Source organism: Camelus ferus, chromosome 5 (assembly GCF_009834535.1).
Source record: "Camelus ferus isolate YT-003-E chromosome 5, BCGSAC_Cfer_1.0, whole genome shotgun sequence".
Classification (NCBI taxonomy): Eukaryota; Metazoa; Chordata; class Mammalia; order Artiodactyla; family Camelidae; genus Camelus; species Camelus ferus.
Window position 1 is genome coordinate 31,097,867 of NC_045700.1, and position 22,950 is coordinate 31,120,816.

Sequence of the window (22,950 nt, forward strand, 5' to 3'; positions counted from 1 at the left end):
TATATAAAAAGAATGCAGAAAAATCCAAAAACAAACAACCCCTCCACCCCCTTTAAGTTGAATGCTTAGGGGAAGATACTGGAGTGCATACTAACAACAACAACAACAAATACCAACATATTCACACCATCTGAACTGAATCAAGTAACCTTACTTTGTGAAATGTATTTAAAATTATCAAAAATACTGTAAAGAGCACAGTCAAAAATTGCCAGCTGTAAATGATCTATATGGAAGTAATTTTTAAAACCAAAGCTTATTATGATGACTTAGGCACTATAATAAGGAAACAGGAAGCAGGAAGCAGGAAACAATTGTTTGTTTTTAAAACTGTGAAAAACAAGTTATTGTGAAAAAATATAATAAGCATAAAAAGAGTAAACGATTATTATTCCAAAACGCCTAAATGTCAATCAGTAGAACACTTAAATTTATGTATATGTTAATACTAAAATAACATGCCACCATTCAACATGATGTGGGATGTATCTGTACTCATGTCTGCAGTATATTTATAAGTTTAAAATATGCATACATTTTAAGTGCAGAGAAAAAAGGCAGAAAGATATAATCAAAATAACTATCACTCCTTTATGCCTTTCAAATATACCATATAGACAGATCTTTAAATTTCCAAACATCAGAAAAAACTATAAAGCTATTTTCACTTTGGAAATGTATATAAAAAATAAACAAGTTTATAAAAGGAGGTAGGGAGATGAAAGCAGTACGCTTAAATATTAAGATGAGTGATCATGTTTGGATCTTGACATCGTAGTTATTAACATTTTTAAAAATATATGTGGACATCTTTAAAATCAAGATGCATAGTTCAAGGTTATATTTTACAGTTGTATAAAGCAGTCACATGAATATCACCAGATCATACAAGTACATGCAAACTGTAAACTCAGGGATGCAGCTATTTTACCTTCAACTTAATCTCACTAACAGTTATCTTGATTTTTGATTGCTGAATATCAAACTATAGCACTTCCCTGCAGTGCTAGGCCATATTTGAGACTGAAACAGAAAATCAGTAATTCTGATCCTGTCTTAACTTAGTTTTATTAATCATTGAGTTTTTGCATTGATTTTGATTTAAAATACTGCATCACAATATGATACATTTTGATTACCAAGGTTTTTGGCATCCCTTTAAAATCAAGTTTCATGGAATCCCCAAGCCTGCTTCCTAAACCTGTGGATTAGTTCTGTAACAGTTTGATAGCATAATTCCACAAAACTCAATCTCAAAAATTATCCATTATCTAAAGGTTTATGTTTTGATTCTCAAAGAATTTAAACATTTAACGGCTACAGACTGAAGTGGCAATTTCTTGTATTCATAAAGTCTGGTACTGATTTGCAAGTTACTAAAACAAAGTTACTTAACTTACTCAGCTACAGTTTCCTGCTTAGACGTTTCTTCTCCAGTATTACTGGACGCTTCAACACTCTGATCCTGAACAGCAGGGGTACTAGTAAGTTGTGCTTGTTCTTCAGTTGAAATTGTTACTGTGTTTTCATTATCTACAACAGTAGCAACAATCGAAGTAACCTCAGGCTCAGGAACGACTGGAACAGTTCCACTGACAGTACTAGAAGCAGAGGTGGAAGCACCAGCATTGGCCGCAGCAGCAGCCGCCGCCGCTGCCGCCGCCGCCGCAACGACGGCAGCCGCCGCTTCTGCGGCCGCCATGGTGCTCATCGTGGTGGGGATCTCTGTTGTAGGAACGGGGGCTGCTGATGTTGTGGTGCACTCTTCTTGCTTACTATGTATTTAAAAAAGAGAAAACTAGTCATTTCATTATGAATAACCAAGCCAAATAAAGCTAGTTTTTCATTATCATAAAATCTAATGAATAAGAGAAACTATTAAAAGGGGAAAGAAGCAGTGCTGCCAAACTATTAAGCAATTCAAAAAAAAAGAAAGAAAACCACAGAATAAAACTGGATTACTTTAATTCAGCAAACATTTGTGATAATGTATGGCAGGCACTCACACAACACTCTGCATTTCCACAAGCCCATTAACTGCCCTTCCCAAATTAACTCAAATTTTGGACTTTTCTCTAAACAGTCTTAATTTGTTTGGATGCAGTCCAAATTCAAATAATCACTGTTTAGTAAAGCATCATGTGTGTACCTTGAGAAAATATTCCTCTCCTTGCCCCTAATCCCCTAAAGACATCAAACCACTAGGCCTACCCCATGTTAAATATTATTTATATAGACAGTTAAAACAAGGATGTTGTTATAGCAGACACTAAATTTGTAAGTAAGTATTGATGTCCAAAATTGCTTACCTGCTTTCTTCAGCTTTGATCATTGCTATTAAAGAGGAAAAAAGAAAAGTTACGTACTACATAGTTTTTAAATACAATCACTGAAAACAAACTTTAAAAGGAGATAAAAGTTCCATATAGCAAGATAAAATTTAGCAGCCTTAAAAAAAAATTATACCACCACCACCACTACTTTTACAGAGCAAATGCCTGCTCCAAAGCTCCAGGGCAGCAATTAAAGAATAAAAAACTTAAGTAACAGCAGTTTTTAGGAAAGCTTCTTCCCATAATGCTACTTTCTCAAAGGCAGTTGGCTACTACAAAAACTCCCTAAAAGTATCTGCTTTAATTCTGGAATAGTATTTTCCCCAGGGATTAAACTATGATTGTTCTTAAAAGATACTAAATTCAAAATGGGATTAATTTATGTTATAAAATTCCAAAACATATATACTAGCATTGACAAGTAGATAGATAGTTACACACACCAACTATCTGTAATAGGGTTATATCAGAAATGAGCTTGATATTACTTACATGAATGAACTGGGAATCTACCTATCTACAATATTATTATTAGCCAATGCTAGTATAGAAACCAAAGCTAGTATAGAAATTTAAGTTGAACTTTAAAGATTTGCACTCAATATTTCAGCTCTCATTCTAAAGTAAATTTTTCTTTAGAGTTAACAAAACTCTCATTTATTTACCATTATTAGGGAATGAGGTGCTCTAGGTAACTGATAATATAAGCTTTAACTCTATGAAAGTATTTTTAAAACTTAGCCCTTTTTAAAGGAAATCACTTCCGAAAATCTGTTTAGGGTTGTTGGCTGACAAAACATACTAAAGGGGTAATTGTTACTAATAGAAATTAATTTTTTTGGATACAATGACCATCTAAGCTAATGAGGATGACACAGGAAAAAAGGTAAAACAGACAAGACCACAATGCCTTCAAAAATTTTTTATTCTCTCTTTTCTGTTAGATGTCATTACACATGGCAGACTACTTTATGAAGTCCCATTCTCCTACAGTCTGTTGTGTCTAACTTGATAGTTTATGACACCAGATTCTATTACAAGTGAGAGTAAAAGGACTAAATTCTCACTTACTCATAATCTCTGCTATTTTTAAGTCCTTGGTTTTATATTAGGTAGTATTTCTAGATTTTTCAGGGGTATTCTGAACAGTTTGAGGATGCTGGAAAATCATCCCTTTGTAAGTGAGGCATGATATTTTATTTACTTTAATTCTCCCATAACAAACATAAACACTATTTTGCAATATTGTGCAAAAATAAAATCAGCATTAAACGTATAGTCTGACAAAATATTAACAAAATTTAAACTAATAAGAGTTCAAAGAGTTCAAGGTTCAAGGTCATCTGCTCAATGACTTAAGTCACATATTCCATGTATGCACAAACACTTATAGTTGTCCTTAGAAATATTGTATATGATGCCCCTGGTTCAATTTTCCAATGGTAAATAATGTTTTTTGTTTAAAAAAAGTCAAAGTATAACATTAAAAGCTTCAAGCTCATTTATAATATAACCCTAATTCCTTGAATTAGAGATTTCTCACTGCAGATTTATCCAATTATTGTTAGTGAACATTAGTGACATACTCTAAAAATGTTAAATAATGACAGAAAATGAATTATCAAAGCAGCTCACCATGCAGGTTTGATTTTGTAATAAGACTTCCAGCAACAATGGTATTCTGGTATCCTAGTTTCAATGGAATCAAATCAAATAAAAATCTATTTAAAATCTATAGAACTGAGATCTAGAGCAACAAAAAAAATAAGAGCCCATAAAACTGTTACACCATTTAAAACGTTCTCATCACTTAATTAAAAAAAAAAAATAAGGCCTTTGTTTGAACAATCCTAATTATGAAGGATTGTTTCAATGTGAATGACACAGGTATGTAAAAAAGTAACATTAAAAATTATTTTTTTCCTGTTTTACCTTCAAGATCCTCAAGTTCTTTAGGTTTGGCCCAGCGGGATTCTTTTGTTTGAGAATTGTAATAGTAAGGCTTTCCAGAGTCAGATTTGTACTCCTTCCAAGGGCATTTAGATAAAAGTTGCTAAAATCAAATAAAAATCTTCAATTAACAGTAATAGATTTAGTAATTTTCATCATTCACATCATTGTTTTTACTAGATACTATCAACCTACACAATTCTAAAGCTTGCGAGACGGTGATAATATAAGCTATCAATTATAAGATACTTACTAAGTGATGTTAAATTATTTGAGTATATTATACTTGTCTAGGATAATATATCCATTAAAGCACAGAGACAAGATTCAAAACCAGGTAACCACCAGGTCCATCCGAATTTCAAATCCTACGTGTTCTTGCCATTTACATCCCATCATAGGTAAAAACTACCACCTGTATTTCACAAACACTAACACAATTAGGAAAAATATAAATTTGGGAGAAAGCAAAGCTGATTTAGATTTCATGCTTAGATCTAATTTTCATAAGCAACTTATTATAAACCTTTATGAACTACTTTATGTAAGGATGCAATACATGTATGATATACTAAAAACCTAATATACAAAACCCATTAGGGTGGTATCAGAATGCTACTGAAAACTCAAAACTAGTCAGTGTCTTGGGCAAATATCTATGTCAATATTGGGATAAATAAAAAAATTATAGTATGTACCAACTTCCTCTCAAATATTGCTGTTCTATATTAGTGTGGTGGCCTGAAAAATATTTTTCCCTCTTCAAATACTTAATTAAAAGGAGGAAAAAAAGGTATGTTGCCAACTAGGAAAAACCTTCAAATACACCTTGAAATGCCAGAACAACTCTCACTTAGGACTCCAGAGTTCCTAATTAAACCACATGCAGTATTCTGTACTCAGTTTATCCCTTCAGTCTTACTTTGATATTCATATATTTTGAACGGTAAAGTTTACAACATAAAATGAAATATAATACTTTTTTTAGGGGGAGGCATTTTCCAAAGACAGAATTTCCCATTCTAAAAGATGGAAGTATTTTGTATTTCTAATTTAATTTCATATCCATTACCCCAACCTCATTGGAAAATTTTAAGAACCCAGTATAAGACATTCGAAATCACTCAGGTTTGCTATAAAAAGGAAAACAGTTTGAAATGTGAATTTAAAAAATAAAGGGCAAGAAGAAATAAAGTACTTTGTCCTTTCAATTTACTTTTTCAATGACCATTCTTAAATTGATGCCACCTGACAAGGGTTCCTGAGCAGGTGCAAAGTCAGTAAATAAAATTGGTCTGTCCATAGAAGGGAATGAATTTTGTGTTTTGCTGATTGGTGTGTCTGTATAAAACGCTCTTCTCCTCTCAAGGCCTTTGTAGCATCCTTTTCTGATAAAGGCAGTACTATTCTTTGGGAAGTCAAATAACCAATAAAAACCTTAAGAAAAGAAAGAAAAAAAGGCCCAATCTATTTAAACTCATAATTTCCAGCCCTCAAAATTTTACCTCAGCAGGAGTTTTAAGATCATCTGGTTTCTCCCAAGTAGACTGTTTAGTCTCAGTATTGTAGTAGTAGGTCCGTCCATCAGGTGATTTATGTTCAGTCCACATTGATTTCTAAAGAAAAACAATTATAAAAAGATGTAAACTATTTAAGTACCACTGACAGCAAATATCAGTATCATTAGTTTGAAAGCAATAAAGAAATTAAAAGGATAAAATGGGCATACTTTTGACAGTTTAAATCATTTAGAATAATTCATCAATGCAAGTAAGAATGTAACTGAAAAATAAAATATGTTAAAGGTTCCTCAAAAGCAGTATGGATCCATTCAGGTTTTAGGATCTCTCTTCATTCTATAGTCTCAGAATTATAAGGATATGACTGCTTGTAACTCCTGCACATAAAACAATCTTTCAAGCAACACAAATCTATGCCTTGTGGATAAAAGAGAATATATGAATGAGATGCTAATGTAGTACAGGTGAACTGATCATAAGCTCAACAACACCAACCCAAAGAATATTTATGTCAAGTTGGACAAAATTCTAAATTGACATGCCATAAAGATGCAGCTGTCAAAATTAGAAAAGATGGCTTCTGGATGACAATCAGAACTTAATAATCAACAAGATGAAATTTAACAGAGATAAAACATGAATTCAAATGCCTCAGCACAAGATAGGTGAGTCACTTTTGCTAAAGGGCATCAAGCAAAGAGGAAGTTCACCAGAAATAAACGAATGAGATAATGAAATAAAAAAGGGACTATGCACACTTGACCAAAAATGGGAAGAAAGAGGGGAAGTATGTCAACTAGTAAAACAACAGTAAGCAATTTAATATTCACTATCTGTTACTTTATTTGAATCTTAGAACTATAGTACAAAGCAGGTATAATCACTAACCTCATTTTACAAATAAGAAGACCAAGACTTAGAAGGGTTACTAACTTGCTCACAGTGATTCAGGAAATAAATAATAAAACTAGAACAATTCAGTAATTTCTGCCTTTAAAAACCACATTTTACCCACTTTGAAATACTATTTCAAGTTTACTGTATTCAGGCACAGTCTAATTAGCAATAAGGACAGAAAAATTCCTGGCCAACCACTGAATATTGAGCCCTGTACTAACTGCTTTGCATCCATTCTTAGTTACTTTCTTTAATAACGTATGAGAGAAGTACCATCTATTATTTCCACTTTATAGAAGAGAATATGGTGCACAAGAAAGTAACACGCCCAAGGTAAGCTAGCTTAAGTTCACTACAACACTGTCCCAGCCCAAAGGTCCTACTAAGGGTCAAGGCTCAAGGCTCCAACTCTTTGCAGCAATAGAAACTGAATCATTTCAGACAGGAATGTAAATTTTGTAGTAATGTTTTAACCAATATATCAAATTCCTTTACAGAAGTCAATTTTGAAGTGACAAAAGTAATTTACCAGATAATTTTTTTTACTCTTTTTCTTCAAAAATATCTAATCTGAAACTTAATGTAAAACTATAATTTTTATCTTGTTCTGGCCAAAGCTAATAATATTTTAAAAAGAAAAATTTAAAACAAGTGTACCTCAATGCTGAGTATAAGATGAAAAGTGGAATAAAACATTAATAAATACCTCAACTAAATTTATCTTCATAGGACAAAGTATGACTTATGTAAGTAGTTATTAAGTATTGATAGTTATATTAGCATAGTCTATTCATAAACTCATTTTCCTACAAAATTAATACTTCTTTTTAAACGTAAGACCTCTCCAGAGCAGTAAGTAAATGCTGCCTATCAGAGACTTAGACTGACCTTGCAGAATTGGGGAAAACTTAAGACTTAAAGGTAAATTCTAAATGACCCAAAGCCAGGAAATTACTTTTAACCTTAAGGTTAGCTGCTTTGGGGTGGTGCAGGAATTATTAAGATATTCCGTCCACTGGAGCCTTAGCATGACTCTGCACTTTTGTCACATAACACCATTCCCAAAATTATTTTTCTTACTGACACAATTATTCTACTAATAAAAAATTAATGACACAAATGGCAGTTCTGAGAAATTAATCAAAAGTTAACAATTTTACAAATGATAAACTGTGCGTATATATTTGCAAAATAAGTGATTAAAAAATCATTACCTATAATATACAAAAATCTATTACAATCCGTAAGAAATGACAATCTAATGGAAATATAGACATGGCCATCAACAGAACTCAATACAGGTAATATAACTGGATGTCCAATTTCATTAGTAAATCAAGGAAGCACACATTAAAATGACACCTTTTTACTTATCAAATGAACGACAAAGACTATTTGTGTACAGTGTTAAAAGGGTGTGATGAAAAGGGCAGTCTCATGCTACTGCTGGGAATGAAATTAGTATTAATTCTCTACATGAAGGCCATTCCCAATACCTTGGGCACTGAATGAAACTGGAAGGGAAAAAACGACTAAATCTAAACACTAAGCGGGCAAAAAAAATCGCCTCACGACTCTAAATAAGGAAAATAAGAAAAGTCAAAATAAAATCAGAATCGAGGAAGAGCACAACCAAAGACATATAACAGATTCACAATCAATTTCAAAATCTAGAGGAAATGATTTCCTCGTAAACTACTTTACCAAAATTTACCAAGAAGAAACACATCACAATGAACATTCCAATTATCACAGACACAACTGAAAGATACCCAACCAGATGATTTTACAGCAGAACCCTCTACATTAACCTTTAAAGAACAGAGAATTACAGCATCATTAATTCAGATCATAGAAAGAGATGAAAAGCTCTTTATTAATAACAGAACACAACAGAAAAGGTACCCCAAAAAGAGGCTGACATTGTTACTTATGAATATAAATGTAAGAATTTAAACAAAGTATTAGCCAGGAGAATACTACAACGTAGACACTCTGACAAAGTAGAATTTACTGTAGAAATGCAATGGTGGCTCAATTTTGGGAAATCTATAAAAAAGAAATTATTTCTACGAATAAACTGAAAGAGAACACCACATTACACTAATAGATCACACTAACAGACTTTATGATCAAATTACCTCCTGAAAATCATAATTCAGAAGTATTCAAAAAATAAAAATTAAAACAAAAATCCTGAAATAATACAGTAAGAAAAACACCTAAACAATAAAGGACAATTTATCAAAGACCAATAAGAATCATTCAAAAGCCACTTCCACTAAAACCATAACCAAAACATGAGTCTGCAACCACTGATTCAACAAATACTGCATGGCAATAAAATGAAATAATTGGTATAAATACTGGGAAAGAGATAAATTCTCTTGCCTTTAGTGCTAAAGACTCAAATGAAATCTAGTTAAACAACAACAACAAAAACTATTCTAATTATCCACGGACTCTGGTAATACAGCTGGCTACAGAAGAAATACACAAAAATCTCTGAATTGACAATAACTAGCTAGTAATAAAAATGGAAAAAATAGTCTATTCACAGCATAACAAATTGTTACAAGGTAAAAAGAAATAAAAATAGCTATGATTGCTATATGTCTCACCTATACAGAATTTAAAGCAAAACCGTAACGGTAAAAGTGGGCCTTCTATACTGATAAAGAGTTAAACACTTCAAAAACTTATCCTCAACATATATGCATTTATTCACAAATTAGCCTTGAAATACACAGAACAACAACAGAAAAATACGGAGAAAAAGATGACTAATCTTTTCAGTTAAAGATTTCAGTACACCCCTCTCCTTAGGTAGATTAAGCAGATGAAAGATACGCCAAATACAGAAATAACAAAGTAACTTTAAATTATCAGCACATAAAATACCCCTAAATTGGTCTTGAAATAGAATGTAAATGAAGCTTTAATAAAATGAAAAGACTCAACATCTAATAGACTGTGCTTTCTGATCATAATGCAAAAAGGTATGCCTTACAAAAAATAACTCACTCAAGGGCATGATCCATGAAAGAAATAATTGATAGGCTGAACTTAATTAAAATTAAAAACTGCTCTGCCAAACACAGTCAAAAGAATAAGAAAAGTCACAGAGAGAAATTATGTGCTAAGATACATCTGATTAAGGGCTGTTAACCAAAATATACAAAAAACTCTAAGCTAACAATTAAGAAAATGAACAACCCAATTAAAAAATGAGTAAAATATCTTAACAGACACCTCACCAAAAAAGACAAACAGGTGCAAAAATACATATATGAAAAGATGTTCAACATCTTTATTACAGAGTTGTAAATTAAAGTAAGATACACTACACATCTATTAAAATGCTAAAAAGCTAAAACACCAACACCACCAAATGTTAGTAAGGATGTGAAGCAACAAGAACGCTCATTCACTGCTGGTGGGAAGTTAAAATGAACTTTGCCACTTTAGAAGACAATCTGGTAATTTCTTATAAAACTAAACATATTCTTATCATATGATTAAGCAATCATCTTCCTTGGCATTTAACCAATTGAGTTTAAAACTTATGCCCACACAAAAACCTGTACACCAATGTTTTTAGCAGTTTTGTTCATAATTGCTAAAACCTGGAAGCAACCAAGATGTCCTTTAGTAGGTGCATGGATAAATAAACTGGCGCATTCAGAAAAAAAATATTATTCACCACTATTATAATTATTTTGTTACTCAGTGCTAAAAAGAAATGAGCTATCAAGCCATGAAAAAAAATGGAGGAAACTTAAATGTGTATTACTAAGTGAATGAAGCCAATTGGAAAAGTTTATATACTATTATTACAAAAGGTTACATATGATTCTAACTATATGACATCAGAAAAAGATAAAACTATGGAAGACAGTAAAAAGACCACTGGTTGCAGGGGATGAGGGTGGAGGTGGGGACAGGGATGAAGAGGCTGAGCAAAGAGGATTTTTAGGGCAGTGAAACTATTCTGTATAACACTATCATGAGGGATATATGTAATTATACATTTGTCAAAATTTATAGAATGCACAACACCAAGAATGAACTGTAGTGCAAACTGAACTTTGGGTAATAATGATGTGTCAATGCATGTTCACAGATGGTAGTAAATGTACCACTCTGGTGAGAGAGGTTGACAGTAGGGGAAGCTGAATGTATGCGGAATAAGGGGGTATCTGCGAACTCTTCACCTTGCATATCAATCTAAAATTTCTCTAAAAAGTAAAGTCAATTTGAAAAAAAATCCCACATCTGGAAACCAAGAAAAACAAACATTTAATGACCTTTAAAAAAAAAAAACAAATGAAGGAAAAAGAAACCAAGGTATTGAGAGCTAAATGACAATGAAAACCTTGTACGTCAAACTTAAGCAACACAGTTAAGGATGTCTGGAAACCAGTGAGCAAAGAAGCTAGAAAATTAGTAAGAGAGTACGTAACCAAGAAGGAAGTAAAGACAGCAGAAATCAACTGAATAGCTACCCTCTCCCTGCATCAAAAACAAACAAACACCAAAGGAAAAAGAAACAAGGACAATGATAGCTATTATGATTTTTAAATTTAAGCTAAATAATTATTAAACCTAAAGAAAATAGATAAATATCTGGGAAAAAAATTCAAAAGAAATTTAAAACTGGAAAAGTACAAAAACAGTAAAAAATATTATGTCCCTTAAATTTTTAGTTGTGTTCTATTAAGCATTAAGAAGTAAATTACTTGTTATTTATACAAGTTATTCTAGGGACCAGAAAAGAGAGGTTATTGCCCATACACAAGTAACCTAAAAAAGATACTAGCAAATCAAATTCAGAAGGAATTAAACACACGTGTGCACATATACATACCCTAAGCACACATAATGAATAACTAGGGTTCATGTTAGTAATGCAAAAATGGCAGTTTCAGAAAATCCACCTGTGTACTTTCACATTAACAGACTAGAGAAGAAATATGATACGATCATCTTAGTTGACACAGAAAAAAAACACTGAAGAATTTAAGAATAAGTACATATTGAATTCTATCAGCAAACCAGAAATAGAAGAAAACTTCAGCTTAATATAGATTATATACCAAAAAGCTATAATAAAAACATCATATTTAATGGAGAAATTTTATACATACTCCCTTTAGGAGAGGAAAAGAAGACAAGATGCCAGCTGATCACTGCTACTTCTCACCACAGTACTAGAGGTTCTGGCTGACACAATAATAGTGGACACAGAAATGAGGATCAAGAGAGAAGGAGCCAAAACTGTCATTTGAGGGTAATAGTATAACATACACAGAAAATCCACTAAGCAACAAGAGTTCAGCAAACCTGCTGGATAAGCACACAGAAAAATGATCATATAAAGTACTATAGAAAGATTCAAAATAGCACCAAATTTCATACAATATCTATAACCTAACAGAATGAAGGATGCACAAAGCTGTAACAGAGAATATTTAACACTATCATAGAACAGAGACATAAAAGACCTGACTAGAGCAGCTGGCCCTCTGTATCTGTAGATTAAACCAACCATGGACTGAAAATATTTTAAAAACTCCAGAAAGTTCCAAAAAGCAAACCTTGAATTTGCCGCACACTGGCAACTTTACACAGTATTTACATTGTATTTACAACTATTTACATGGTATTATAAAAAATCCAATGTCTGCAGCAACACTCCATCGAGCAAGTCTATTGGTGCCATTTTTCCAAAATCATGTGCTCACTTTGTGTCTCTGTACTATATTCTGGTTATTGTTTCAATACTTCAAACTTTTTTATTTTTACTTTGTTATGGCGATCTGTGATCAGTGATCTTTCAGTTATGATTCACTTAAGGCTCAAAAAAAGGTTAGCATTTTTCAGCAATAAAGTATTTTAATTAAGGTATGAACATTGCTTTCTTAGACATAATGCTACTGCACACTTAAAAGACTACAGTGTAGTGGAAACATAACTTTTATATGCACTGGGAAAACAAAAATTTCATGTGATTTGTTTTATTGTAGTATTCACTTTATTGCGGTGGTCTGGAACTGAACCAGCAGCTCTGAGGTAGGCCTACAGTGAGTACCTCAATCTGCTTAACACTGGCAGCAGGTGCTAGGTGGAAAAAAGTTATTTCTGTTTTGATAGCCTATCAGAATGACTGATTAGTGAGATCCAACCAGTTGACTAACTCTAATAAATGTGAAGAGAAGTAAAACCTGGATTTCTGACTGCAGAAGGCAAAAAGAATGGCAAGGTCAGCAAAGGAAACCAGGGGCAGCAGCTCTCTTGGGTCTGCTTGACTGCAGATCAGAGATTCAGGAATTTCTCTTGCCAGGTACGTGTTCACACCCTGAATTACATTCGATGTTCATCAGAGTTCTGGTTAGAGCCATGTTTTGCTGTCTTTAACCCAATGCTTATTTTAAGAGTTTAAAAGGAAGCTAATTTTGAACTAGTTCTTCATGTTTAGGAATACACAGCAAGTGGGACTACAGCAAACCAAAAAGCTTTTACAGAGTAAAGGAAACAGACTGAAAAGATAACCTTTGGAATAGGAGAAAATATTTATAAACCATTTATCTGGAAAGGGGTTAACATCCAAAATATGTAAGGAATGCCTACAAATCAAGGGCAAAAATCCAAAAATAATCCAATTACAGAAAGGGCAAAAAAGAAACAAAAATTGCTATCCGGTATATGAAAAGATGCTCAACATCACTAATCATCAGAGAAATGCAAATTAAAATCACAATGAGATAGTACTTCACACCTCTCAGTATGGCCATTATAAAAAAGAAAGAAAAAAGGAAGGAAGGAAGGAAGGAAGGAAGGAAGAAAGGAAGAAAGGAGGAAAGAAAGAAAGAACAAAAGAACAAGCGTTAGCGAGGATGCATAGAAACTGGAACCCTTGTACACTGGTGGGGGATGGTAAACTGCACAGCTACTATGGAAAACAGTATGGAGGTTCCAAAAACAAAAAACAACAAAAACCCAAGCCAAAAACAAACAAACAAACAAAAACAAAACAAAACAAAACAAAAAACCCCACAACAAAACAAAACAAAAAAAACCCCCACCAAGCTCATAAAAACAGATAACAGATCTGTAGTTGCCATGAAGAAGGGTGGTTTGCAGGAGTGGGAGAAATGGGTGAAGGTAGAGGAGTATAAAGTACAAACTTCTAGCTATAAAATAAAAAAGTCAAGAGGGATAAAATGTATAGCATAGTGACTACAGGTGACAGTACTAAATAGCATCTTTGAAAGTTGCCAAGAGTAAAACTTGAAAATCCTCCTGCGAAAAAAAAAGTTATAACTATGTATGGTTGAGGGGTTAACTAGACTTTGTTAGTCAGATAATCATTTTGCAATGTATACAAATATCAAACCATTATGCTGTACATCTGAAATTAACAATGTTCTATGTCAATTATACCTTAATAAAAAATAAAATATAAATGAAGAATGTGAAAAAAGAAAGAAAAACACACAAAAAGCTACACACAAAAATTCACAAGCCTTTCCCACAAGACATAAGATAAATGTCTTATGACGTATATCAAAGTGAGCACCTACTGGGGAGGGTGGACTGGAGTAAAGATGAAAAATAAAGAGAAAAAATATGAGAGACTCTCCATGGATCAGTAATAATGACCATAATCTGAAAAGCACAAGTAAACTTAATTTGTGTACCTGAAGTCTGAAAAGAATAATAAATTTTTTAAAAAAAAGCAAGTTTTCAAAAAAAAAAAAAAACCCCAATGTTTTTGGATAGGGAATTTAAAAGGTATAAAAATGTGCCACTCTAATCATAAAAAATATATTTGATCAGGAATAGAGAAACAGAAGAGATGGAAAAGAAAATTCAGAAATAGATGCCAGAATATGTGAGATTTTAATATATGACAAAAAAGATACTTTCATTAAGTGAGGAAGAAAAGGTTTTACAGACAACTGATACAACCAAAATACTAACTATGGCGGTTCTCTCATAGTAGGAAAACTTAGGGTGAAATTTGCTTTCTTCTTTTTAACTTATGTCTGCCTCATTCTCTCCTAGTGAGTCCATGTATTTAAATAAGCAGCAAAAACATGAAGCTATCATTAGTCAAAAATATGAACAGATACTTATAACGGAAGAATACCAAATGGATATTTTATAACCATTCAGCTTTTAAAGTAAAAGATAAAAGAAAATTTAAAATATTCAAATACAATTCTTTGAATTCAAAAGTTCACAATTCTTTCCCCCAAAATTTAAAATATTAACATACTTACAACTAATTTAGTTTTCTGCATTTTCTCAACCATAACATGGGAGTAACAGCTACCTCTCAGGACTGTTGTTGTGATTAAATGAGAGTGCACACATAAACTCTTCACTGATCCTTAAGGAATTTAAAAAAACTCTGGAGGCTAAAGAATAGCGCTATTATCCACAAACATAAAATAGCCATATTTAAGTGACACTTCAGGCTTCCATTATTTTCCCAAATACTATAAAAATGTATGAGTAAAGAGTATATAAAGCATTAACAAGAACTAGAAGACTACAACCTTAAAATCAACTATTGAGGGAAAAAAGGCTGTACAATGGTATCATTCTCTCCGTTCCTAACAAAAACCAAGCAATTCTGAATATTCTTTTTGTCATACTGATGCTGTGTTAAGGAAGGTATAAGCAAAAAAGTATTTTAAACTACTATATATTAGGAAAAGTCTACACTAGGTTTACAGTAATGAACAAGGGTATGTACACTTTTGTAATATAAAGGAGTACTTTCCAAAGTAATGCAGAACTGAAAACTATCAATTACTGTGTGCCTACAAGTCATTTCCCTTCTAATTGCGATAAGGAGAATTCAAATCCTTGTAAAAACTGATAATATATCTGATTCCCATACCTCTCATTAAGTCCTACAAAAGTAAGATTTAAAAATAAACTATTAAAAAGTTCTTCAACCTTTGACATAGGAAAGAAAGGAAAAGGGTTCAACTTAGTAGATAATCTCTAAAACAGAAACAAGGATCAATATAGTACGCTAAAGAAGGACAATGAAATAAACATATTCCAAAGATACTTACTGCGCCTGATGTTGCACCTAAAAAAAAATATCGGGAGAGAACAATATTATAATGTGATAAATCACGCTTTCATTTAACAGTTTTGTAATATTTATTCATATTATTTTCACCCCCCTATCCTGTCACATTAAATATCCTAAGACTGCTTTCTCCTTCCCACAAAATAAACAGCTATAGTGCAAAGCATTTTCAGAATTAAGTTGGCACTTTACTTTGAACTTTCAGTCTGTAAACTCACTTGGAGCCATGAGAAGTATTCACACCTTTACCTTCTGTTTCTCCTCTCCTTGCTATTATAGGTGTCTATCTTGACTAATTCCTGTTTTTGTGCTATATTACTTAGGTACAGTACTGTCTCAGACCTCTGATTCTATGTTCTAGACTTCTGGCAACTTCGACTATCTAGTTTCCAGACTTGTGCTGTACAACACAGTATCCTTTAGCCATTACATACTCCTGTTTAAACTAAAATTTAAATAATCAAGATTAAATAAAATTTTAAAATTCAGTTCCTCCTCTGCACTACCCACATTTCCAGTAGTCAATAGCTACATGTGGCTGTGGGTACTGTACACAACAGTGCAGATTACAGAATATTTCCACCACAGCAGAAAGTTCTACTGGATGGTACTATCCTAAACCATTACCAAAACCCCTTTAAGACATAAGGGGAAATTCACATTAGTCACAAAGATCATATGAATAATCTTTAACTTTAGAAACTAGTAGCTTAAAACCACACGCAATAAAGAAAACAAAAGACTGTGTAAAAAGGAAACAAAACTAAGTAATACATATACCCGGAGAGCAGTCAAAAGAAGCTAGTATGGAACATCAATAACAGAATCAAAGCATTTAAAAACTAATTAAAAAAGAAATCTGAAGTAATTTCCCAGGGTTATTTAGGGTAATAGTAACAAGCTGCAGATGGCTAGAAAGGTTAACATACTATTCTAAGGTATTTCAGAACATCATTATAGCTTAAATAATGAAATCTGGGAAACATCTTAAAAAGATCAATTATGGCTCACATAAATCTGCAGAAAAGCACAGAGTGCATTTTAAACATGTTTCAACCCATAATATTAAAACAAAAAATGTTTTGACATAAACATAGAGAATAGGTCAACATGTGGAATATTAACTTTTGTGGAATATTACTTACTCAAGTATAATTGAAGCATTATTATTACATGTTAAAGTTACACTAATCTTAATAAACACTAATAGGTAACTGGCTGGAAAAAAAAAATTACCTGCACTGTTTACAAGGACCACCTAGGTACTAGAAAAATGACAGTGAAGTAGTCCAGAAGTTTGAGAGTACACAATCTGTATCTGAAGTATGGAGTTGTTATCCCATCCTACAATGTTTGTGGAGTATATACATGGACTTAACCAGAATTTTCATTCAAATGTTCTGTGAGTACCTACTGTGTTGAGAGATCACTGTAATAGATAACGAAAATTCAGATCATCCAGCTTTTCAAGATAAGGTCAATCTTTGTGTAAAAGGAAAAATTCAATCTCTATGTAAGCCTGCAGACTGTAAACATTAGCAACTAAGCATAAAGTTTAAAAACATTGTGTGGGCCAAAGTATATCTGTAGACCAAATTTGGCCCCAGAACTCTTCATCTAAAATTGTGATAATTTCTTATGGATTTAATTATGAACACTATTCTTATTTTTCATTGCGAAAAAAAAAAAAAAATCAAGAGCTGACTACAGAGCCTGAGAAACACAGCCTTGTTCCTCACTATAATACAGTTGCTACTGTCCAAATGAAGTTAATATATACTCCCATATATGGTATACATACCTGCTGCTACATCCATATTATTTACTCCTGGCTGTAAGAAGAAAAATGAAATTAGTTAACAACATTCACCTTGCTTAAACTATATTTTATATAAGAGCCTCATTAAACTTAGTCAATCAGTTCCCCCTATGTAGTAATTCTCAAGCCTGTGGCTCAAAGATTCTTAGTTAAGTTTTAGTTGTCTCAGTTCCCTAAGCTTGCTATAAATTGTAAAAAATCTCAGTAACCTGGAGCTACTGAAGCACTCTTAAGTATTATTTTTACATGATCATCAGTTATATAAAGATACACAACCCTTTACCCACAATTCTAAGATCCAAAAAGCTCTGAGAATCAAGTTGTTTTTTTTTTTTTTTTGGTTCTGCACCAAAACTCATTATAGTGGCACAATCTATACTGAATGACATGAGCTCTTTATAGCCTGATTTATCCCACATCAGTGTATCTGTTAAGTTTTGTTTTAGAAATATTGTGTTAGAAATTAAAGAGCACTGCTCAAGACCCCATGGAAAATGTATGCATATTATATATCACAGGCAATGTATTATTTTACAACATTAAAAAAATTTTGAAATGTATCTGGCCCTAGGGGCTTTGGGTAAGATTCTGCAAACTTACTATCCCACTGGAGTATGCCATATCTGTTCAAAACAACCAGTAGGCTATCAGGTAATAAAGAAGTAAGTCATGCTAATCTGAATTATCATAATGATTTTTATATTGCTGTACTATCCAATAAGGGTGATAAAACTATTCAAGGATTTTTCTAAGTAATGTGCCACAGTTGAAATCTCATGAAATGTAGATTTCAAATGAAATCTTTGATTTCTAAATCTAAGATCTAGTATTAAATCACATCATACCAATTTTTAATTAGTACTCAAGTAAAGCAAAATGTCTACTCTTTAAGATTAGAATGTTATAAAACCAATGAAAAGCTTCTGGCTGACAAGTTATGCTTTTTAGAATTCTAGTCTTATTTAATGTAGAATTAACTTAGTAACTAAGGATGTACATCTATTACAATATAAATATAGGGGAAAATGTAACTGCCTATCATTCAAGAAACTAAAAATAGAAGTACATGTAATTCTCACCTTACATTATCGTTCTCAGGAAGCACTTAAAAAGTAACAAAACTGCCTATAAAATACACATTATTTCATATATAAAAGTAATTAAAATATCACAGAAAACAGTTATTTTCACAAGATTACCGGTAAGGCAGGCTGCATGGAAGCCTGAGACATATGAGACATCATCATTCCAGGCATTACTGAAGACATCATTCCAGGCATCTAGAACAAAAGTAAAAAAAGGTTACTATAAGACCAAAGCACTTAATATGATTTTAAGACTCTATCTGGTTATTAAAGCTAACATGTACAACTTAAGATTAAAACCCAGTAAACACTATCCTATGTGGATAGTATGCTTAGTAAGTGCTTGTTGAATGAATGAAGTATTTTATCTGTCAACAATCTATTTTAATACTTACATCATAATCTACATGTATAGTCAAAATTATTTTACAATTTAAAAGTTCAGATTATTATGTCATTTCTAACCTAAATTTAAGAATAATAATCTTTTAATTTTAACTCAACACATATTTTTCTCCCTTCTTTGGCAAGGCAAAGATTTCTTTTCAATATTTCTCATCTTTGATTTTTAATATCTATATTAAATAAATTTACAGCCATCTGGTCTTTTAAAAAATTCTAGATCAAAAGTGATTGTAATTCAGTGACTTTAAACAAATACATTAAAAAACTTTCAAACTCAAATTACATCTATGCTTTCTCTTGTAAAGAAAAAATAAAGCACACACATGCATATCTAAAGAAAGCAAGCTTGGGAGCTTAATCTCATCTACCAATGATTGCCATTGAAATCTATGAGTTAATCTTTGCTACCATGTATGAATAAAAATCATGAAGATTAACATAAAGTTCCAAAGGATTCTGACCCAATGTTTGTGTATGTTAGTACAATCTCACATAGTAATTTTGATTTTAATACGTGAGAAAAACATGAAGGGAGATAAAAATTATTTACAACAATCACAGGTACTAGAACAAAGTAACCAGTTTATTCAACAGTTTCAAATTAGATGAGCGATTTGAGAAATCAGAACAAAAAAAAGAAGCCTATTGGTCAATATGAATATATAAATCCTACTACTAAAAGTAAAAGGGAACACTCCAACACTGACATTTATTACTTGTGAAAGTCAACTCATAAAGCAAAACTAGGCTAAATTACCACTAAAATGAAGTAGCATAGTATTAATGGATGAAAGAAACAAATACACAGAAGTCTTTTTGTTCCTCAAAATGGTAAATTGTTTCAACATCAGTAAATAAGAACCTGAAAGAAGACCGTGCCTAGAACTTGAAACACAAGGGCAAATAATAAGTTTTGTTTTGTTTTGTTTTTTAAGTACAGAATTTGAAAACAAAGCACTTGAAAAGCCTCTAAAACCCAGACTAAAAGAATTAGAGCTAGGCTTTTTCTCCTTCTTGCCCTAGTAGATATACCCTCACAATTAATTCTGCTTTAGGCTAAGAGCAAAGTCTATTTGAATTCTTTAAGTACTAAGTAACTAATTACGGGGAAAGCTTGGTGGGCAACAAAGACAAAAAAGGCCTGCTATTTAAAATGGCCTGGGAGGGAGAGTACAGCTCACTAGCAGATCGCGTGCTTAGCATGCACAAGGTCCTTAGCATTCCCAATACCTCCAATAAATAAAAAGGACTGTAGGTAAAACCAAATGCTAGTAACGTATGCAAAAACTAGAATTCAAAGCTAAATGGAAAAACTGAAATTGGAAAACTTAAGAGAAAAATGAGTAAGTATTTTCTCACAGGAATTAAAGACATTTAAAAAGTGGGGTAAAAAAAAAAGTGGGGTAAAATCTCCATCATACAACAGAACATTTCCACATTGACAGCAGTACAAATGATTACAAATGAATGTAATTTCAAACTGAAATACTACTTCATAAGATACACAGCAATCAAATCCCACTTAAAAACAAAGCACAAACAAGCTTACATATAACAAGTTTACTAGACCAGGTTAATGACACTGCAAACAACACATGAAAAGTCATTAAAGTAGAGAATTTGACAGTTCTCTCAATTGTTCTTCCCACACTTCAAACTTTAAAACATCTAAAAAATTTGCCTTTAGACTAGAACTCATGGTATTGGTTATAAAATGAGATTTAACATCAAATTAAAAGCTAAAATTTCCCTCTGCATCTCTGTTAACTAGTTAAGCTTGTTCAACCCGACAAACATTAGCAAGTTTCTTAAACTACGTACATGAATATTCTAAAAGTAAATAGATCATTAATGTAATTCTAAAGCAAAATTGTGATATTACCACAAAACCAAAGGACAAAAAAATAAATATGCAAAATATTGTTTCTTATGAAAAGTTATTACAAGAATCTGATAAAATTAAGAGTTCTTCCAGAGGCTTGAGCATCATAAAAAAAGCTTGTTTCCCAAAGCCTGAAGAAAATATTTGATAAAAATATTATGATTTCTATTATTCATTAATTCTAAGGTACACCTAACATAGAGATGCATATGACAACCCATCTGACTGAAACTGAATTTTTTTCAGAGGATTTTTCTTGACTCAGGCCAGTCACTTGGCAGTACCATCAATCTGAGAACATTAAAAATTTCTAAGTTATATTTATTTATTGTTTTAACACCACACTGATAATGGGAATCCAGGCTGCAAGCTTGAGAGAACTGGCTTATGGTTCAAATTCCCAGAAGTGATTTTCCCCTCCCTTTGCCCAATAACCAAAGTTGAGATATTCAAGTTACTTTGTTGTCCCTTTTTGCTTTTGCTTCACATAGAGGGAATAGCCTTTGGTGTCCCAGCTTTATTTGTAGACTTCTCATTTTAGGGTTTTTGTTCCTCACTTATGGAACATAATATAATGGAGTGTCTCATTAATGATGAGCTCTTAAGTTCAACGGTAAGATGCTGATTCAAAATGGTCAAAGGGAAAAATTCTTAACACAGTTGCTACAATATTGTCACAGTAAACTTCATAAGCCAGACCATTCTTAAGGTTACAAAATGGTAATTCAAACTAAGCTTAATGTGAAGCACACTATAAAATTCACTAATCTTATACAGCTTCACAAATTTCCATTTAAGCTACTTTAACAAATATATTAAATGCTATAATTAAGAATTTTTAGCTGTTAGGAGACAGAGAAAGAATGGCCAGGGTGAAAAACATGTCTGCGAGACATAAGCTAAATTGCCTAAAATATTAAACATCTAAATGTAATAAACACTTTGGCACCTTTAAAAAATAATTCAGATGTACTATTTGATATACTTTATTCAAAGTAGCCAATGATTTGTGTGTGATATGTTTCTACTTCTCTTCTTGTAATAATAAAAGTTAAATCAATTATCAACATGCTTTCAGAAGAATCACCCATTTGAAGAAAAGTTTAAAATGGGTAAAAACTACAGAGCACCATACAATCTGCTCAGTCATCCTTAGCATCCCAGTTTAGAAAATTCCTGCTAGATAAAAAGCATGATTCACAATATGATTCTAAATATTTTAATTAAGATATGATTCTAGATATTTTAATTATTTAAAAAAGGTATAGTAATAGAAGCAATCCTATCGATGCTATAGCAAATTAGCTATACAAAATGTAAAGTAAATCAGCTCAATTTTATTATGATATGAAAATAAAGGTGTACATCTTCACATGGGCACCTCAAAATTCTTTTTCTTTATAATTATTTACTGAAGTTTTTTCCTGCTGACATAACGTATCTTTTGTCTAAATATTAACTCTTAAATTTGGTTGATTTTTAAAAAGTAAACTTGCTGCAAAACTATGGCTGCAAACTGTAATAAGTTTGATTCTTTTGCCTTTCCAATGTGCTAAAGTCAAATCCTGCAAGCACACTCTATAGAGGCTATCAATATTAAGTAGAGTATATAAAAATAACTATTTCCTATACCACTAACTTATCTTATAAGCAAATACATGAGTGAATGCAAAAAATTAAGTTTTGAATAAACACAAAAATACATCTTTGAATCAAAGTATTCATTCAATTGGAAATAAATATAAATACCTGTTTAAAGCATGTCTTTAACAAGTAAGTGCATGGGTTTTGGGGCAATCATTTAACCTTACATCCTCTTTATCTACATTTACATACAAATTCAAGAAACTTGTCATTTTCTGACATAAGAAACATTTAGATAAGCAAAAAGTTGGCAATATTTGCATAAACTGTTACCACATTGACTAAAATCTTACTATTTAATAA

General features: G+C 32.1%; 1 protein-coding gene across 8 annotated transcripts in view; it reads right to left on the reverse strand.

Annotated features, from left to right (window-relative positions):
• The window catches only part of PRPF40A (pre-mRNA processing factor 40 homolog A), a 49,692-nt gene that overhangs the window by 17,720 nt on the left and 9,022 nt on the right, over positions 1 to 22,950 (reverse strand). For 4 of the 8 annotated variants that reach the window (XM_006179044.2, XM_014554499.2, XM_032479446.1 and 1 more), the window contains exons 3-10: positions 18,831 to 18,911; positions 17,614 to 17,644; positions 15,793 to 15,809; positions 5,789 to 5,899; positions 4,266 to 4,386; positions 3,969 to 4,022; positions 2,310 to 2,334; positions 1,401 to 1,775 (exon numbers count right to left, since the gene is read on the reverse strand). In XM_006179044.2, the coding sequence (XP_006179106.2) occupies positions 1,401 to 1,775; positions 2,310 to 2,334; positions 3,969 to 4,022; positions 4,266 to 4,386; positions 5,789 to 5,899; positions 15,793 to 15,809; positions 17,614 to 17,644; positions 18,831 to 18,911 (815 nt within the window). The remainder of the gene's footprint in view (positions 1 to 1,400; positions 1,776 to 2,309; positions 2,335 to 3,968; positions 4,023 to 4,265; positions 4,387 to 5,788; positions 5,900 to 15,792; positions 15,810 to 17,613; positions 17,645 to 18,830; positions 18,912 to 22,950) is intronic. The other 4 variants (XM_032479449.1, XM_032479451.1, XM_032479450.1 and 1 more) reach the window with 1 other exon arrangement.